Here is a 17,461-nt window from a genome sequence, read left to right as displayed (position 1 = left end):
TTCCTGTCTGAGGCTCACTTAGAGGAGGATCTTCTGGCCAGTGATGTCTGGGCATGTCCTCTTGGTGTGGGGCTCCCCGCTTCCCTAGCCCCTGCCTGGACCAACTTCTACCAGGTCACTCCCTCACGCCTCCTATGGCTCCCATGCTACAGCCCAATGTCTCGGCAGCCTCCTCCCCACTGTCCCCGGGCTCCCAGTCTTTTCTTCCACCTTCCATCCTCAGGCCCTGTATCATTCCTATCACGTGCTGTTACCACACTCTGGGCTCAGCCTTTCCAGCACTTGGCAGAGAGTGCTGTCACACTCACATCTGAGTGTTTCATGTCACATCTCCACCACTAGACTCTTCCCCACTCAGGGTCAGAATTCTCCTGTATCTGTGTGCTTCACCTAGGACCACAGCCCACCCTTTGGGGACTCCAGGCAGGAGGGAAGGATTTTGACAGACAGAGGTGCTGTAGTCTGAGCTTGAGGAGGGCCCTCAGATCATGAGGGCATTTCCTATTCCTAGAGCGTCACAGGGGTGCCCAGGATCCCTAAGTAGGCCCCAGGGCCAGCAAACCCTTCCTCCTTCCAGAACCAGCCAGGGCACACAGCCAGGCCAGACTCCCACCATTCTGGGTGGAGGCCCTGCATGTGACAAGGCCCGGGATGACTCATAACTGAGAAGGAGTGGGGTGCAGGAGGTGGGGGAGCCCTGAACTAAGTCAGCAGGAAAACCTGACCCTTTACCCCATAAAGCTCAAGTCTCTGGCTCAGGGGTATCCTGCATGGTAGCAGGCTCAGTCCCCAAGGGTGCTGGATTTCCTCAGGGATCTCAGATGGGGATGTACACGGACCCAGCTCCCTAACACTTCAGGAACAATTTTCTATACCCTGCCTGTGAGTCCACTGGGTATAACCCACACAGAACTGATTCAGACGAACTGAGCCATGGAGCTACCTCATCTCTGCCTACACTGTGCCCCACCCGCTGGCTGCCTCTGGAAATGCCACAAATCATGGTCACCTACTAAGAGTTGTGGAGGAAGACCAGGCCTTGCTGCTGGAGAGAAGGCTGGCAGGGCCCCTTACTGATACTTTCAAGCTGATGGCACAGCACACACCGCTGGCTGGGGAGAGGGCAGGACCCCACTGCGCCTGCACTATGCCTGTCAGCCCCCAGGGGCCAGAGCAGAAGACCCCACAGCAGTACTTACCGGGAGGTCTGTGAAGGCTATACCTGCGGAGGGAAAGGAACAGTCATCAGGCCACATGGTGGATTCCCACACCTCTGTGGGCCCCCAGAGGGCCTGTCACGATGGCTGGGGGAGGGGCTGGTCACCACATCTCCCCTATGGTGGAGGGCCAGCACGAGCCAGGGCCTGGTAGGTTTACATCCTGGCCAGAATGAAGTCTGATATTTGGGTATTTGTCCACAGCATTTCTATCCTCTTGGGGAAAATCCGCTAGGAAGGACCAACACCCAAATGAGAGATACTAAGGCCTCTCCAGGCCTGACCACACTCTCTTGATCCAACACATATTTAAATGGCAACCCACTCCAGTATTCTTGCCTGGAAAATCCCGTGGACAGAGAAGCCTGGTAGGCTACACTCTCCGTGGGGTCGCAAAGAGTTAGACACGACTGAGCAACTTCACTTTCACTTTCACTCTGTATGCCAGGCTCTTTTCTACCCATTACCTCATCTGATCCATAGACCAACTATGGTGCTAACTAAGGGAGTGCTTAGTTAGGTGTTAACATCTGGTGCTTAGACCAACTAAGGGAGGAGGCTTTCTTATCCCCATTTTACAGATGTGGAAAGCCAGCTTCAGCAGTTAAATGATTTGCCAGCAGTCATAAAACCAGCAGAAACCAGTCGTTCGTACCAACACTGACAGAGAAGTGGCGACAGAGAGGGTGGCAGCTACCCATCTTCAGCCCCTATTTGCCCAGGGTCCCCAGAGATTCTGCGCTGACAAAGCCCAGGTTAATACTGGCCTGTGTACCCTCTGAGCCTTCCTGCCGAGAAAAGAGACTGTGTTTCTAGGGACCCCAGTCCGGAACAGGAAGTGAGGGTAGAGGGGAGCAAGACCTAAAACATATCAGCAGGCCCGAGCAGGAGAGGGGCCTTGGTATATAAACCAGAGCATTCATGTTTTGCAGGTTGAGAAGTAACTCAAAGCCAAAGGAGACTCTCCCGAGGACTCACAGTCTGCCTATTTTTTAAGATAAATTCTTATTACATCGTCTAGAAATTCCTAAGCTTTTGGCTTGAGAGATTTTCAAACCACAGACTACTCAGAGGTCCCTGTCTTCTCCCTCAACTCCACCCAGAAAAGAAACTGAAATCCATCAGGACAAAAGAACAGGGGAGGGTCTGAAGACACGCCTCCCAGGAAGCCTCGGGCCAGAATCCTGACAGCTAGCCAGTGCATCCCATGTGCTTCCTCTGTGCTGGGCACTTGTTTCACCTCTTACAAGGAAGCATTTAATATTCAGAAGAGGCCTGGAAGGTGTATACTGTCTCTGACACTGGTTTACGTATGAAAAAACCAAGGCGCAGAGAAATGTTTACATTCTTTATTGGGCTATTTTGCTCCTCAGTGAAAGAAGTTCATAAACCAATGACCTGCCTGCCTGTGGCCACTGCCAGCCCCATGTGCATAGTCAGCGGTCACAGAACCAGCAGGATAGACTCTGGAAGCCCCTCAATGTCCACCCACTCCACCCACCAGATCTGCCCCCATGGATCTCTGTGTGGCCGGGCTACTGCTGCTGGGCTCCCAGGCTTGTGGGGAGGCCCACAGAACTCTGGAAGAAGGGGGAGTCCAGGCTCTATCAATTACCTGCTGTGTGACCTTTGACAAGCCACCCAATCTTTCTGAGCCTATCTGACAAAAGAGGGTAATGATACACCCAACACCCCAAGAAGAAAGGAGAAACAAATTCTCTGTGAAAGCTGCCTCGTAAACTGTGAGGTCCAGGTACAAGCTGGCTGGACTTGCACCACAGGGCAAGGCACCTGCCAAGCTCCTGCCCAGGGGATGACCTACCCAGCTCACCTAGCTCTATCTCACAGTGGCACTTGAGAAGGCATCCAGGAGGATGTGGAGAGAGGCTACTCCACCCACTATTGCACTGGACAAGGGCAACACTGCTTCCCACAGCCCTGCAGGTCTCCAGGAGTCTCCACAAAGCCACTGTGATAGCAAGATATGAGATGGCCCACGGGAAGATCTGAGAAGTCCAGGCAAAGATCCAGGATGCAGAAAGGACATACAAACCTGCTGATGAGACGTACCCTGAGCCAAAGACACAAAGCTAGGGGGCACTGAGGCCGAGGGCAGAGAGAACCTGCATAAAAACTACTCTAGGAGCTTTCCTGGTGAGCTGCTGGTTAAGAGTCCATACTTCCACTGCAGGGGTCTGAGTCTGATCCCTAACCAGGGAACTAAGATCCCAAGGTTTGCAGGGAAAAAAAAATTACTCTGGAAGCACAGGGTGAGACATCAGTCTCCATTCACTCAGAACATTCATTTGTCCTCCCGTCAAGTATTTGCTGAGACCTCGCAGGAGCCAGGCCCTGCGTGAGGCACTAGGGAAACCAGCTGTAAGCCTGGCCCGAAGAGTGCTGCCAACTCCAGCAAGAGAGATGGTGTACAACTAGTAATGACACAGACAGCTGACCAGTGACACACAGGGCGAGTGCTGTGACAGAGGACGAGGGAGCAAATAAAAGGAGCAGGGCGGCTGGAGGCAAGAATTGTCACTCTGTTTCTCTAAAAGGAAAAAGGTTCTGAGGCGAGAGAGCAGTCACTGGCTCACTGATCCTGCGTGAGATTCTCAAGCACATCACATTGACATGCTGGCTTCTGAGAAGAAAATAAGGTCATTAGAAGAGTCACCAAGTGGTGTATCACTGAGAGTTCACTGACCCTTCCTTTAAATTTTGTGATCTAGAAGATGCAGAGGATAGGTCAGATTCATTTTTTAGTAAGGTCTCAGCAATATCCTTGTGGGCAAGACAGAAAAACTCGAGCTTCAGAATAACATAGTGAAGTGCTTCTTAAATGGCTGGTGTCTACCTGGACAAGCTGTAGGCTGAAGGGCTCAAATCCAGCCTTGTCCTCTTCCAATATTTTTATCAGTATCTTGATGAAAACACACACAAACATGCTTACCCAAACTTAGGATAACACACAGTTAAAGACTGTTAACATGTAGCTGTTAACATATAGCTGTGGTGTTGGAGAAGACTCTTGAGAGTCCCTTGGACTGCAAGGAGATCCAACCAGTCCATCCAAAGGAAATCAGTACTGAATATTCACTGGAAGAACGGATGCTGAAGCTGAAACTCCAATACTTTGGCCACCTGATGCAAAGAACTGATTCACTAGAAAAGACCCTGATGCTGGGCAAGATGGAAGGCAGGAGGAGAAGGGGACGACAGAGGATGAGATGGTTGGATGGCATCACTGACACGATGGACATGAGTTTGAGTAAGCTCCGGGAGTTGGGGATGGACAGGGAAGCCTGGTGTGCTGCAGTTCATGGGGTCGCAAAGAGTCGGACATGACTGAGTGACTGAACTGAACTGAACAGCTGAAGAGGATACCACATATTGGAGACAGGATGAGCAAGACCAAAGCAGATCTTGACAGACTAAGAAAACTGACAATACAGACCTAAAGGAAGTTTAATTATGAGAAGTGTAAGGTCTAGCATGGGGTCTATATAAACATGTACTACAGAGGTAAGTTTTTAAAAACAGTGATAGGGTCTGGCTGACACTGAGGTGGCCATGAGCTCTTTAGGGATCTACACTGACAAAGGGTTGAGGGCCCAGAGGAGGGAGGTGCAGGTGCAGAGAGAACAAGTATGTCCCAAATGTCGTGTCCCACGGCAGGTGCCATGCTCTGAGAAAAGTGAGGACAAGCTGAAGAGAAGTAAGGAGGGCAGGTGTTCAGAGGAGAGACGCAGGACTGGACCTGGCCTGGAGCAGCAAGTGAAGCAGGACTTGGGCAAGGACTGAGAGCCCGTAACAGTGGCCCCTGGACTCTGACAGCAGAAGAGTCAAGAAGCAAGAAATGGTTGGAGTCCAAGAACAGAGTGGGGAATGAGGCCTTGCCCTGGAGCAGCAAATTCCTTCCAGGCTGGATACCAGCACTTGTGGCTAGATGGCCATGGGTCAGGGGAGGGTTTCCTGGACGTGCGGCTGGGTCAGCTCTGCGGCATCTGGGCTATGCTCCTGGCTGCCCACTCCGGGCTGTGGCATCTGACTGCCCTGCTGAGGAATGCTGGCTCCTGATCACCTGCCACAAGTAGACCTGATTTCCACGCAGGTCCCCTGATTTTGCTTGGGCTTGGAGAAGCCACAGAAGGGATGTGGGGAGTGGCAGCCACCTTCTGACTGCCCCTGAAACTAGGGGAAGTGAGCCTCCTCTGAGTTGGGTTCAAAGTCAAATGCCCAACTCCCTTTTGTGGAAAAGCCTCTGGTCAACCTGGCTGGTATGGTTCTGCCGGATTAGAGACCTCTGCAAACTCAGGCAGGCCTGCTCAGCAATTAGGTACCACCTCACGGCCACTCTGTCTGTGGGTTCCGCTCCCTCAAGGGCCAAACAGTACCCACCCCTACCAGGGCAAGGTGTCAGAACAGCCGGAGTTCCCCTCTCTCTGAAGTTCTATCCTAAGTTTCTCTGTGTGTACAGGACTGCTCTGCAAGGGATCCTCCACCTGCCTGCTGCTGCTCCTGGGTTTCTGACTGGTTGATGGCATCACTAATCCAGCTACTTTCCTAGGTTCCCTTTTCGCCAGTGTGCCCCACCTGTCACCAACCCATGCCGCGCCACGCTGAGGCCTCTGCAGGCCTGTTCTCCACTGTCTGCACCCATCACCACGGCTGGGTCTCAGGCCATCTGCCTCCTCCTCAGCCCTTACTCCAGTCAGTTTGTCCTTCTAAGTTTAACCAAAGGGACCTTTTCAACATAATTCTGTCCAAGCTGCTGTCTGTTAACCACAAAAAGGCCAGAAGAGACCTGGCCCCATCTGACTCCAGCTTGTCTGTTTACCTCCTGTACTAGAGCAGCCCTCACTGTGGCTCCATAGCAACCAGCGCCCGACAGAAGGGCCAGCCAAAGTCTGGGCCCAGGCAACTGGCAGAGAAATCACTTCCACTGTCCAGTATGTACTAGAGCCCCTCAAACTTCTTATCAACCCTAACCCTGCTCCAGTGAGTGTCACACAGGCCAGGAGCATGACCATGACATTACTCTCCCTCAGCACTGACCCAGGCTCAATAAATGTTGTTGAATGGATGGATTAGCAAAAGGAGAACCCCTATACACTCTTTTCCCCTTTCAAGGCTCCGATGCTTAGAAAAGGCTGAAGTTCCCCAGAGCTCAGCAGAGGATATACGGCATGGCTCTGGCTTCAAAACCTGGCTTCGTCAACCAAAGTGGCTCCACATGGCAGACCCACCCAGGTCCCCTATGTACCCACCAAGGCTGTGGCCATTCTTGGTGTAGAAGCAAGTGCCGTTGATGAGGTTGACGCAGCACCCAATCACATCTCCTGTAGTGAATGTGGGACCATAGGGCTGGCCAGTCCCCGAGGAGCAGAAGGAATGCCCATCATCACCATGGTAACCATAGGAATGTTTATCCCAACCTGTGGAGGAAAAGGGAGCAGGAGCTTAGGTGAGGTACTTGAGAGAACAAGAAAGTCAAAGAAGCCCACTCAGTCTGAGCTCCAGCTTCCAGCACCTCACCAGCACACCTGGCCTCTCAGAGCTGGCTGTAGGCAGGGTCTGGCTGTGTTAAAAGAGCAGTGAGTTCAGCAAGTCACTGCTCTGAGGAGCTGAGGCAGCCGTGCCAAAGAAAGCCCAAGCTGGGGTTAACAGGAACCAAAAACATGAGTGCCCTGGAAGGGACTTACCAGAGGGCCATGAAACAAGGAGATGACTGGGGAAAGCCTCATGAAGGAGAAGGGGCTTGAACTGAACTCTGAGGTATATCATGGTTGCTTCTTTAACGCTTTTTCAAACTGAAGTATTATTTACATGTAATAAGATTCTTCCTTTTTAACTGACAGTTCAACAAGTTTTAACAAATATTACCACCACCACTACCAAGATATAGAACATTTCCATCAATCCAAAAAGTTTCCCTCATGCCTCTCTGCAGCCGAGTCCATTTCACTCACCCCTAAGCCTTTGGCAACACTGATCTGATTTGTTCCTATGGTTTTGCCTTTTCCAGAACGTCATATAAATGGAATCACAGGGCTTCCCTCGTGGCTCAGGGGTAAAGAATCTGCCTGCCAACGCAGGAGACATGGGTTCAGACCCTGGTCCAGGAAGATCCCACACGCCACGGAGCAACTAAGCCCAACAGCGAGACAACTGTCGAGCCAGCATGCCACAGCTCGAGCGCTGCAACCACTGAGGCAGTGAGCCCTAGGGCCCACGCTCCGCAACAAGAGAAGCCACTGAAATGAGAAGCCCGTGCACCACAACTAGAGAAAAACCTGTACAGCAATGAAGACCCAGGACAGTCAAAAAAATAAAAATAAAACAATGGAATCACAGAATATGGAGTTTCTTGTGTCTAGCTTCTTTCACTTAGCATAATGCCTTTGAAATTCATCCACATTGTTAGGTGTACCTGTATTTTGTTTCTTTTTATTGCTGAGTAGAACTCCATTGTATGGACATACCACAGTTTGTCAATTTACTGGTTGATGGCATACAGTTGTTTCTAATTTTGGGCTAATATGAATAAAGCCCTAGATATCTGTATACAGGTCTTTGTACAGACACATGCTTTCATTTCTCTTAACACTTAGATGGGGGACTGCTGGGTCACAATATAAGTATGTGTTTTACTTGATAACAAACTGTCAAACTGTTTTCCAAAGCGGCTGTACTGTGCCGCATTCCTAGCAGCAATGTACGAGTTTCACAATCTCACCAGCACTTGGTACTATCAGTTGTTTTTCGTTTCTTCTTTTTCTCTTAAGACATTTTAATAGGTACGCAGTGGCTGTAATTTGTATTTCCCCAATGTCCAAGGACCTTAAGCATCTTTTCATGTACTTCTTTACATTCAGTTTATTAAAAAATTATTGATCAATTCAAATCTTTTTTTTTGTTGTTTAATTTATATGGAACCATTTGAAGTCACTCAGTCGTGTCCGACTCTTTGTGACCCCATGGACTGTAACCTACCAGACTCATCTGTCCACGGGATTTTACAGGAAAGAATACTGGTGTGGGTTGCCATTTCCTTCTCCAGTAAATCTTTTTAAAAAAACTGGTTTGTAAATCTTACTGAGTTGTAAGAGTTCTAGATATATTTTGGATACAAAATGTGTTTTACAAATATTTTCTTCCAGTCTGTGATTTGTCTTTTTCATTTTCTTAACAGTATCTTTCCAAGGCCTGTTGGCATTTTTAAAATCATTTTTAAAATTTGAATATAGCTAATTTCCTGCTGGGATTCTGACTGGGATTGTACTGGATCTACAGATCAACTGGAGAGAATGGGCAGCATAATAATATTGATTATTCAAATCCATGAACATGGTATACTTTTCCATTTATTCAGGTCTTCTTTAGTTTCTCTCAGCAGTGTTTTGTCAAATTTATCACTAAATATTTCACTTTTGATGTTATTATGTTACTTTAAAATTTTAACTTCTAATTGTTTCTTATATCAAAATATATTATATCAAAATATAATTAATTTGGGGGGTGGGAGGATGGGGTCAAGGTTTCTTTCTGGAGTGATAAAATTGTCCTAAAATTAGAGTATGATACCGTTGCACAACTGTGCAAACATGCTAAAAAACCACTAAACTGTACATTTGATTTCTTTTTTGGCTGCACCATGCAGCATGCAGGATCTTCAGTAACCAGGGATCAAATCCATGTTCCCTACACTCCATGTGTGGCGTCTTAACCACTGGACTGCCAGGGAAGTCTTGAACTACCTACTTTAAAAGACTAGACTTTGTGGGATGGAAATTTTATCTCAATAAAGCTATTAAACACACAAATGTATTGATTTTTTATTTATTCATCTGGTATCCTGCATTTTTGTCAAACTCACCAATCAGTTCTGGTGGCTTTTGTAAAGACTGCAGTGCCCGCTGAAAAAAGGCTCCTAAACAAGAAACCGCGCTTCCCACATACAAAGAACATATGCGTAATCCAGAGAAAGCATCAGAAGCACCAGACTTGAGGCCACAGGCCGAGTTCTCAGCATGGAGTCTCCCAAGACAGGCTATTCTGCTTCAGTGGCTGAAGCTACTAGAAACCCAAACTTCTGCTCCAGGGGCCTTTTGCCAGGGACAGTGGTGGGGCTCTCTCAATGCTGTCTGACCAGCACAGCCTTCCCTAAAGCTAAGCCCACTGCTTATCACCTCCTGAGGCCATTGGCTGTCGGGGGAAGACTGTCCAGCAAAACCACTGTCCATTCTAGCTCTCCGCAAAGAATCCTTGTAGGGGGGCTGGCTTGCTGTTTCTATCATTCCTCTCAGAACTACGCCCACAGTTGCTGACTGATGCCCACCAAGTTCTCTCTTTTGCCAGTGCATAAAGGATTGCCAATGCTTGCCCTCTGAAGATTTCTATAACATTCTTTGGTCCACCCCTAGTATACTGCCCACATTCTTTATCAGTCCTGGTTCCTGTTGAGCCTCTCTGGTCACCAATCACTGTTTCTGGGGCTGTCCCTGTCTCACTCACCACTTCCTAAGCCTCCCTTCAACCCTTGCCATCAGGAATCTGAGAGATGAGAGATGACACAGGTGTGTGCATACACAGGATGTGTATTTGTGTGTAGTGACTAGTTCCAGTACACTTCTTTCTCACACAAGGATGATCCTGTGTGACAGATCTTTTATGCAGATTCTATAGTCTAGAAGATAGAAGACACAAGCTGGAAGGTTTTCTTTTGTTTCTTTATTTAGCCTTCTCCAACTGAAGCAGCGGGTACTCTTTAAAAACGAATACAAATGCAACCATTTGATTTACTGAAGCTAGTGAAATCATCAGCAGAACTGTTTCCAACTTAGTCAATGACTCAAGGATATTTGTGAGCTATTTCTGTCTCAGTGTATGGGAGCTCAATAGTGATCGCCAAAACAACAGATGTTTATATTTTCAAAGACCTAAAATAAAAATTTGAGTATTTTGAATACTTTTCTTCAAAGATAAACTATGTAATTATTTTGACAAACCTACCATAGAATTTTTGGATTTTTAACTCAAGCTACTCAAGCTATAAATACGGATTTTAAGTTTTTAAAAACTAAAGAGCTCAAATAAAAACCCAAAATATCCATTTAGAGTCAGTTCAGGATTCACCATCATCTCAGTTTGACTGAAAAATAAATACATTTTCCTGTTTTGCTTTTCTTCAACCCTCAAATGAATTTTTATTAGTTATACAGATTTGCCCAGAGGAAGAAAATTCATACTTAATGTGAAGTGAAAATTGCTCAGTTGTGTCCGAATCTTTGAGACCCCATGGACTATACAGTCCATGGAATTCTCCAGGGCAGAATGCTAGAGTGGGTAGCCATTCCCTTCTCCAGGAGCATACTGAATAAGGCCTCTCAAAGATGTCTAGGTCCTAATCTCCAGAATCTGTAAAACATGCTACTTTGCATGGCAATAAAGATTTTGCAGAAGTGATTAAGTCAAGGCTCTTGAAATGGGGAGATGATCCTGGATTATCTGGGATGGGGAGAGTACAGTAATGCAGTTATAAGGATACATGTAAGAGAGAGGCAGTGGCGTCAAGTCAGAAAAGGTGATGTGATGGTGGAAGCAGAGAGAGAACAGAAGATGCTATTATACTGCTGGCCTTGAAGATGGAGGCCGGAGGCCAGCAGCCAAGGTATGCAGGTGGACTCCAGAATTTAGAAAAGGCAAGGAAACATATCCTCCCCAACAGCCTCCACAAAGACTACCACCCTGCTGACACCTTGATTTCAGGACTTCTGTCCTCTAGAACTGTAAAAGGATTATTTTAACCCACTACTATTTTAACAGCAACAACAGGAAACAAATACAGTCCGCTATGGCTTGCCTGGAAAATCCCATGGACAGAGGAGCATGGTAGGCTCCTAAAGTCCATGGGGTCGCAAAGAGTCAGACACGACTGAGCAACTTCACTCACTCACTCACAGCTACAAAAGAAGCTTCTGAGCGTCTGGAATGATCAGTGCAGAGAAGCAACACCTCCGCTACTTGTCTCCTGCTCTGCAAAGCACTACGAAGTTAAAAGCTTTTCAAAGAAGATCACAGAGCTGTAATGTATCTTCAATAGAAGCTATCATTTCATAGCCAATATTTTTTCCAAACACCATTAAGAGCTTGCATGTGTGTGTGTGTAAGATGTGTATGAATGCACGTGAAAGGGTTTTTAACATGGGTTAAAAACAGAATGTGAGTATATGGCTCATTTAGTAACAGTAGCTGCAGCAGCAGCAGTTTGGTTTAAGACCAATGTGCCACTTTTCCATCTTCTGGAAAGAACAGGCATCATCCAACTGTTATCGCTTAGTTAACAAAGGCCTGCTCCATGGAGTTGACAAATGAGGGTGGTGGGTGGTGTGAAAGGGGCAGAGAAGATGTAACATCTAAGTAAATCAGTGAGCAAACAAGAAAACACCTGGTACAGAAAACATGCTCTGAAAAAAACTGAGCCAGATGATGAGCTGGACGTGGGAGTGGGGACGAGGACTGGCCCCCGAGCAGAGGTCAGCTTGACGAGAGTATCAGACGGAAGAACTTCCGAGGTAGGAGGAATGAGTTCAGCATGTCTGAGAAACAAAAAGGCAGCCAGCGGGGCTGGAGCTGAGTGAGACTGAGGAAAAGACTGGGAGTGGAGTCGACAGGGCTTGCTGAACGTGGGCGCTGACGGCATGAGGGGAAGTGAAGACGACTCCCAGGTTTCTGTCCTGGGCAAATGGGTGGATGGTGGTACCACTAAGAGATGGGGAAGATGGGACAGAAGGAAGAGATCTTCAGGACATGTTAAATTTGACACGTCTTATTAGACATCAAAGCATCTGGGTGGCAAGACAAGGCAGGTGAGATGACTGTGGCTCATCCCAGATGTGGCAAGGTTGCCATGGGGAACACTCACTAAACAAACAGTGGCGTGGACAGAAAACTTAAAATGAAGTCACTGGAGGATTTTCCTATGTGCTATCCTCATACAGTGGCTTTCTGTTTTTCCTTTGGGAGAAAAATTCAGGCTAGTCAAGGACTAGAAAGGGCAGAACAAACACAAGAGAAAGGTACCAGAAGCCCAAAATAGATGAGGACATGTTAAAGGGCACAAAGTTACTCTAAATGGATTCAGTCACCCCGCCCTCAATGAACCTTCTCCCCAGGGCTTGAGAAGTTGTGCAGCAGACAGAAGGGCTCCCCAGGAGGCGCTAGTGGTGAAGAGCCTGCCTGCCAATGCAGGAGACGTAAAAGACACGGGTTCGATCCCTGGGTCGGGACCGCACACATATATATACACACACACACACACACACACAGAGCAGACAGAAGCTGGACTGCACACACACAGACACACACACACACACACAGACACACACACACACAGAGCAGACAGAAGCTGGACTGCACACACACAGACACACACACCACCCCCCCCCCCAGAAGCTGGTACTACAAGGCCATTCTTGAGGTATCGGGCAGACAGAAGAAAAACTGTACGGCCAAGGCCTAAATGCTGTCACATGTTCTGCAGTGACTCTGATCTGTGTTGTCAGTCTCAGGCTAAGGTCCTAAGGAGGAGATCTGGCCTCTGTTAGAAAGAGACACTGCAGTCCTGGATGCCAGGGTAGTTCGTGTGGCCTGAAGGGCCTCTACGGTCTGCTCCTGCACACAGCACTGTCCCTTCTCAGGTGGCAGACCCTGGGCCATCACTCACCTTCTCAGACCTTGGTTCCCTTCTCTACAAAATCAGGGGGAGCAATCAGACACTGCTGTCAAAGGGCCCTAGGTATCTACTTATAAGAACACTCCAAGAGTCCAAACCAATCAGTAAGTACGGTAATCCCCATCTGAGGGCTGAGGAAACCGAGGCACTGAGAGGCTCCACGAAGGCCTGCGGTCTTGTAGATTACACTCTCAGAGGCTTAGATCTCCTAGCTTCCTTTTTTTTTGCGGGGGGGGGCTGTACGATGCAGCACGTGGGACCTTTAGTTCCCCAACTGGGAATGGAACCCACGCCCCCGCTCAGTGGAAGCATGGAGTCTCAGCCACCCACTGAACTGCTAGGGAGGTCCTCTGGTCTCCTATTTTCTGAGGGACTTTCAAGTAGGCTCCAAGCAGGTACCCATGAGAGTGAAGGTGAAGCCTCCTCCCTCCTGGGGTGGTCCCCGATCCAATCACAGGGAAGAGGAAGATGCTCTGAAGACCAGAGTGGGCTCCATCAGCACAAACTGCAAGGAACCCCAGGCTTCTGAAGCCTAGGCTCAGCCGCCTGACCAGCGCCACTCCCTGTAGGCGACTGGCCGGGTTCCGTCAACTTTTAAGAAGGGACTGGGCGCCAGCGGACTGGGACCACGCCGCTGGCACCCAGCCCCCAAGTCTGTGGGAACAAACAGCAGGATCGGGGAACAAGGAGTGCCAGGATATGTCTGCTAGCCCCCTTCACTGGGGGACAGCACTCCTTTTCTCAAGAGGTAGCTCCCCTCCTGTGCCAACCCTAGGGCTCCAGTGGGGAATGCTAATCCTAGGGAGCCTCCTCCCTGACCCAAGCTGGACCAGTAAGAGATCTTCTTGCAATTTCTGTACAAGGGAGCTGGGAGGAGAGTGGGCTTCAAAGCCCTGTGCTGCCATTGTTTCAACCTCGTGTAGAGAGCCAGTTTGACAGACTAAAGCTAATAAACAGCAAGCAGACAAAAGACAGGGAGAGAACCTGAAAGACTAAATCCTGGGTGGCATTTGAGTCCCCAAGACTTTGCGCCTCTCTCTGCCCTGCTTGAGGGCTGGCTGACCCAGCTGGTGAGAGATGGGGTTCTCATCTCTTTGGAAACAACCAAAGTTCTCTGACTAAAGGGGCCACAACCAAACATCTTTACGTTGCCTAACATGTGGCCCACAGTAGGTGCTCAAGAAATATCTGTTGAAATGGAAAGGGAAACGGGTCGAGGGCTGGCAGGACACCTGAAGTACAAGACCCAGGGGTCAGACCATGCTGATGGACACCACCCAGGAGCCACCCTGGGCTCTACTGAGACCTTGGTTATTGCGACTTTCCTTTTTAAGAAAAGCAAAGTAATCGGAGCAATCTGCCTGGATCATACCCCCATTTGTATAGACTAATGGTGAAGCCACATCCGGAACCCCCAAAGAGGCTGCAGACCTGGCTCATCCCCTGGGAAAGTCCTGTAACTTTTCTGGGTTTCAGCTTCCTCACCTCTGAAGTAGGGCAGCTGATGTAAGTGTCCCTGCCAGCTCTGGAAGAATCCATAGTTCTTAGTCCTCCTTCCCATTAGGAGGGTCTAGCAACCATGGTCTTTCCACAACCTCTGCCTAGGTGAGTCTCCCCTGCAGCCCTGTCAACCTCAGCTCCAGGACAGACTTCCTCCCACCCCCCATTCCTGGCCTGGAGCCAAAGTCAGCCACTTTCAAAGTGTGGACCCTGGCAGTCACCCCTCCCTGGGTGGGCCTGGTGTGAGGCTGGGATGACGAGATCAGGAATGAGGGTTATCACCCTCGCCACAAGGCCAGGGTCAGCTGTCTCAGAGGATAGTAGGCTGTGAGGGCCAGATGAGAATGAGGGGGCTCAGCTGCCCTTCAGGGAGACAGCTCCAGGGGCTTGGGGACAACAGATGCTGGTGCTGCACAGTGAGCGCCACCCAACTAACCATTCTTCCCTCTCCAAAGAGAACAAACTCTGTCCCTCCCACAGAGAATGGATGGGTCGCCAAGCTGGCGCCCGCACAGAAAAACCCATCCCTGCCACGTCAGACACCTACCAGATGCCAGTGATGCAAGGAGAAGCCACGCCACATTCAGGCCAGAAGGCAGGAGGCCCCAGGCGTCCCATTCTGATACTCTGACACCACCCACTTCCCCCTCCATCATCACCCAAGGGGAACTCCCAATCACAGAGGTACGGGGGTGGCTGAGGACAACGCTCATCATCTCGGCACTCCCAGAATGCCATCCCTGGTTACAGTGACCTCGAGGTGGGCGACTCCCTCTAGGGGTGCCAGGAACTCCAGCACGACTGCTCCAAGAGCCCCTCTGCCTGCCACTCCCATCTGCCAGGGACACATTGAGGGCTCAATCCCAGGGGAACTAGGAAGGGAGGGGACGCCTACTGCCACGCGGAGAGATTTCCACATCATCACCACATTAGCACCGAAGCCAGGAGCGGGGCTGGTGTTGTGCCTGCCTACTAGGCTCTAGTCCTGGCCCACAGCTGACCAACACACAGACTCCAGCCCAGGCCTCATAAACCAGCCTGAGCGCTGGCCCCTAGGGCACCAAATCAGCCCTCTCTCCTCAACAAACAGATCCTGATCATCACTGGACTTTGAGATCAGGAAGACTTGGGTTTGAATCCCAATTCTGTCACGTCTTAGTCCCCTGAGTTCCCTTGGCCGAACTCTTTCAGGGCTGACAATGGACATGGAAAACCAGCCTGCAGGAGGCCCTCCCTGGCAAGCTTCCCTGCCCCCTCTCTCTTCACCACCAGCTCCCTGGTCAAGCCTGGGCACTTCACATTTCCTCTTCCTCCTGCCTTGAGGGAGTGAGCAGGAATGGAGCCAGCTTTCCTAACTCACAGCCCACCAAGGGCAGCACCAGGCCGGCTCCACTCTTACTGGTCCCCGGCTTCCTGGGGAGGTCACCTGGCCCTCAGAGCACTTGGCCATGCTACTCGTGGGGTTGGCTACAGAGGGAAGGCACTGGGCTGGCTTGGCCAGGGTGCTTCCGAAACCTGGGGTTGCTGTGGGGAGAGCGCCAATGTCTTACGAGATCCCCTGGCAGGGCTACTTCTCAAGCATGGTCACTCACTCAGGGTCAGCCCTCCCAGGAAATCCATCAGATAATTGTTCTTCCGATAACCTGAAATATCTTAAAAAATCTGATGGGACCCGCAGCCTGGAGCAGGTCGACAACAGATAATGGGAAAGCGAAAGAGATTTTCTCATTCAGCAAACTTTCTGTGAGGGCAGCATCAGAGAAGCCTCATCACAGTGCTCACAAGACTGTTACCCCAAGCTCTAGGAACCTTAACACCAAGAACAGGACCAACACAAGCCTCAGGTGATGCCTCTGACAGCTCCAGACTGAAGGGGCCAGTGGGGCCCTGGAGGGTCTTGTCTTTATGGCAGCTCAACATGAAGACCAAGGCAAAGAGGGCAGGAGGAAAGGCTGTCTCTGCAAACAGCTGTGACACTAGCAGTCTGTCCTCGTCGGGGCGCCCAGGCCCTACACTGAGGCAGATCCAGGTGTCAGCTGAAGCCCTGGGGAGGCTGAGGGACTATGCAGCCAGCATCTGCATGTGAACGGGCCTTCCACGGGTTGTACCTACCCTCAGAAACAGATACCCAATCACCAGGAGAGGCGCAGGGACAGCCAGGATGGGTTGGTCTGGCCAGGACATGGCTCAAGTGGCATGGGGCACATTTGGCAGGGCTACCTGCCCCCACCTCAGGCTCCCAGAGGACAAGCCAGGTCTCTCATCCATGCTGAATCAGGCTAAGGAAAGGGGTGACACTCTCCCCCTAACCCTGGCCTTGGTATCTCTCCTCTGGGGTTGGGTTTGGCTTGCCCTTCTTGCCACTGAACTTCCAAACATCTGGGCAAAGTCACTGGACAGATGATCCCTGGTAAGGTAAGTACTTGTGACATCCTGCACCTGCTGCCACATCCTGAGAAGTGGGCATGGGTAAAACCCTTCCCCAAAGAAGGCCCAGTGTGATACTGTACTATTTCCAGGAGCCCTACATCCAGACTCCTTCAACCCAGCACTAAAGAGGAGGCAACAAGAGGCTGAGCAGTAACTGGTCCCACTCAGCTCTTCCCTCATGTGGCCCCAGTCTCTGGCCAGGACAGACGACACTCGATAATCTCTGTTTTCAGAGACTGACAAACTCAGGTTTCAGAGCTGGCTCCTGCTGTCGATGAAACCTTTTATCTCAAAGGACTTAATTTGCCCTGAAAAACACAGCCTTCAATCCAGAATTTTCACTTCTGTGCTACAGAGAGGTGGCAGCTAGTACCTGGAAGAAGACCAGGACACTGCAGACTAGAAATCCCCAGGCCCAGGAATAACTTACTTGTTACCTTAGTTGAGGGAAGAGAGGCCCATAAAAAAGGACCACGGGCTTAACTGGCTACGGGGCCAAGGGCACCGCCGGCCCAGGCGGGGCTGCAGGGAAGCGGGGAGCTCTGACACTAAACCAGCTCCACAGCAGGGACCGGGGAAG

General features: G+C 50.0%; 1 protein-coding gene across 1 annotated transcript in view; it reads right to left on the bottom strand.

Moving 5' to 3' along the window:
• The window catches only part of RANBP10 (RAN binding protein 10), a 56,918-nt gene that overhangs the window by 11,322 nt on the left and 28,135 nt on the right, over nt 1–17,461 (bottom strand). Inside the window, exons 4-5 of the mRNA XM_043437911.1 lie at nt 6,485–6,652; nt 1,200–1,222 (exon numbers count right to left, since the gene is read on the bottom strand). Coding sequence (XP_043293846.1) covers nt 1,200–1,222; nt 6,485–6,652 — 191 coding nt within the window. The remainder of the gene's footprint in view (nt 1–1,199; nt 1,223–6,484; nt 6,653–17,461) is intronic.

Source organism: Cervus canadensis, chromosome 18, assembly GCF_019320065.1.
Source record: "Cervus canadensis isolate Bull #8, Minnesota chromosome 18, ASM1932006v1, whole genome shotgun sequence".
NCBI classification, from domain to species: Eukaryota; Metazoa; Chordata; class Mammalia; order Artiodactyla; family Cervidae; genus Cervus; species Cervus canadensis.
The sequence above is the reverse complement of the archived record's forward strand: the minus strand, read 5'-3'. Positions and strand labels throughout refer to the sequence as shown.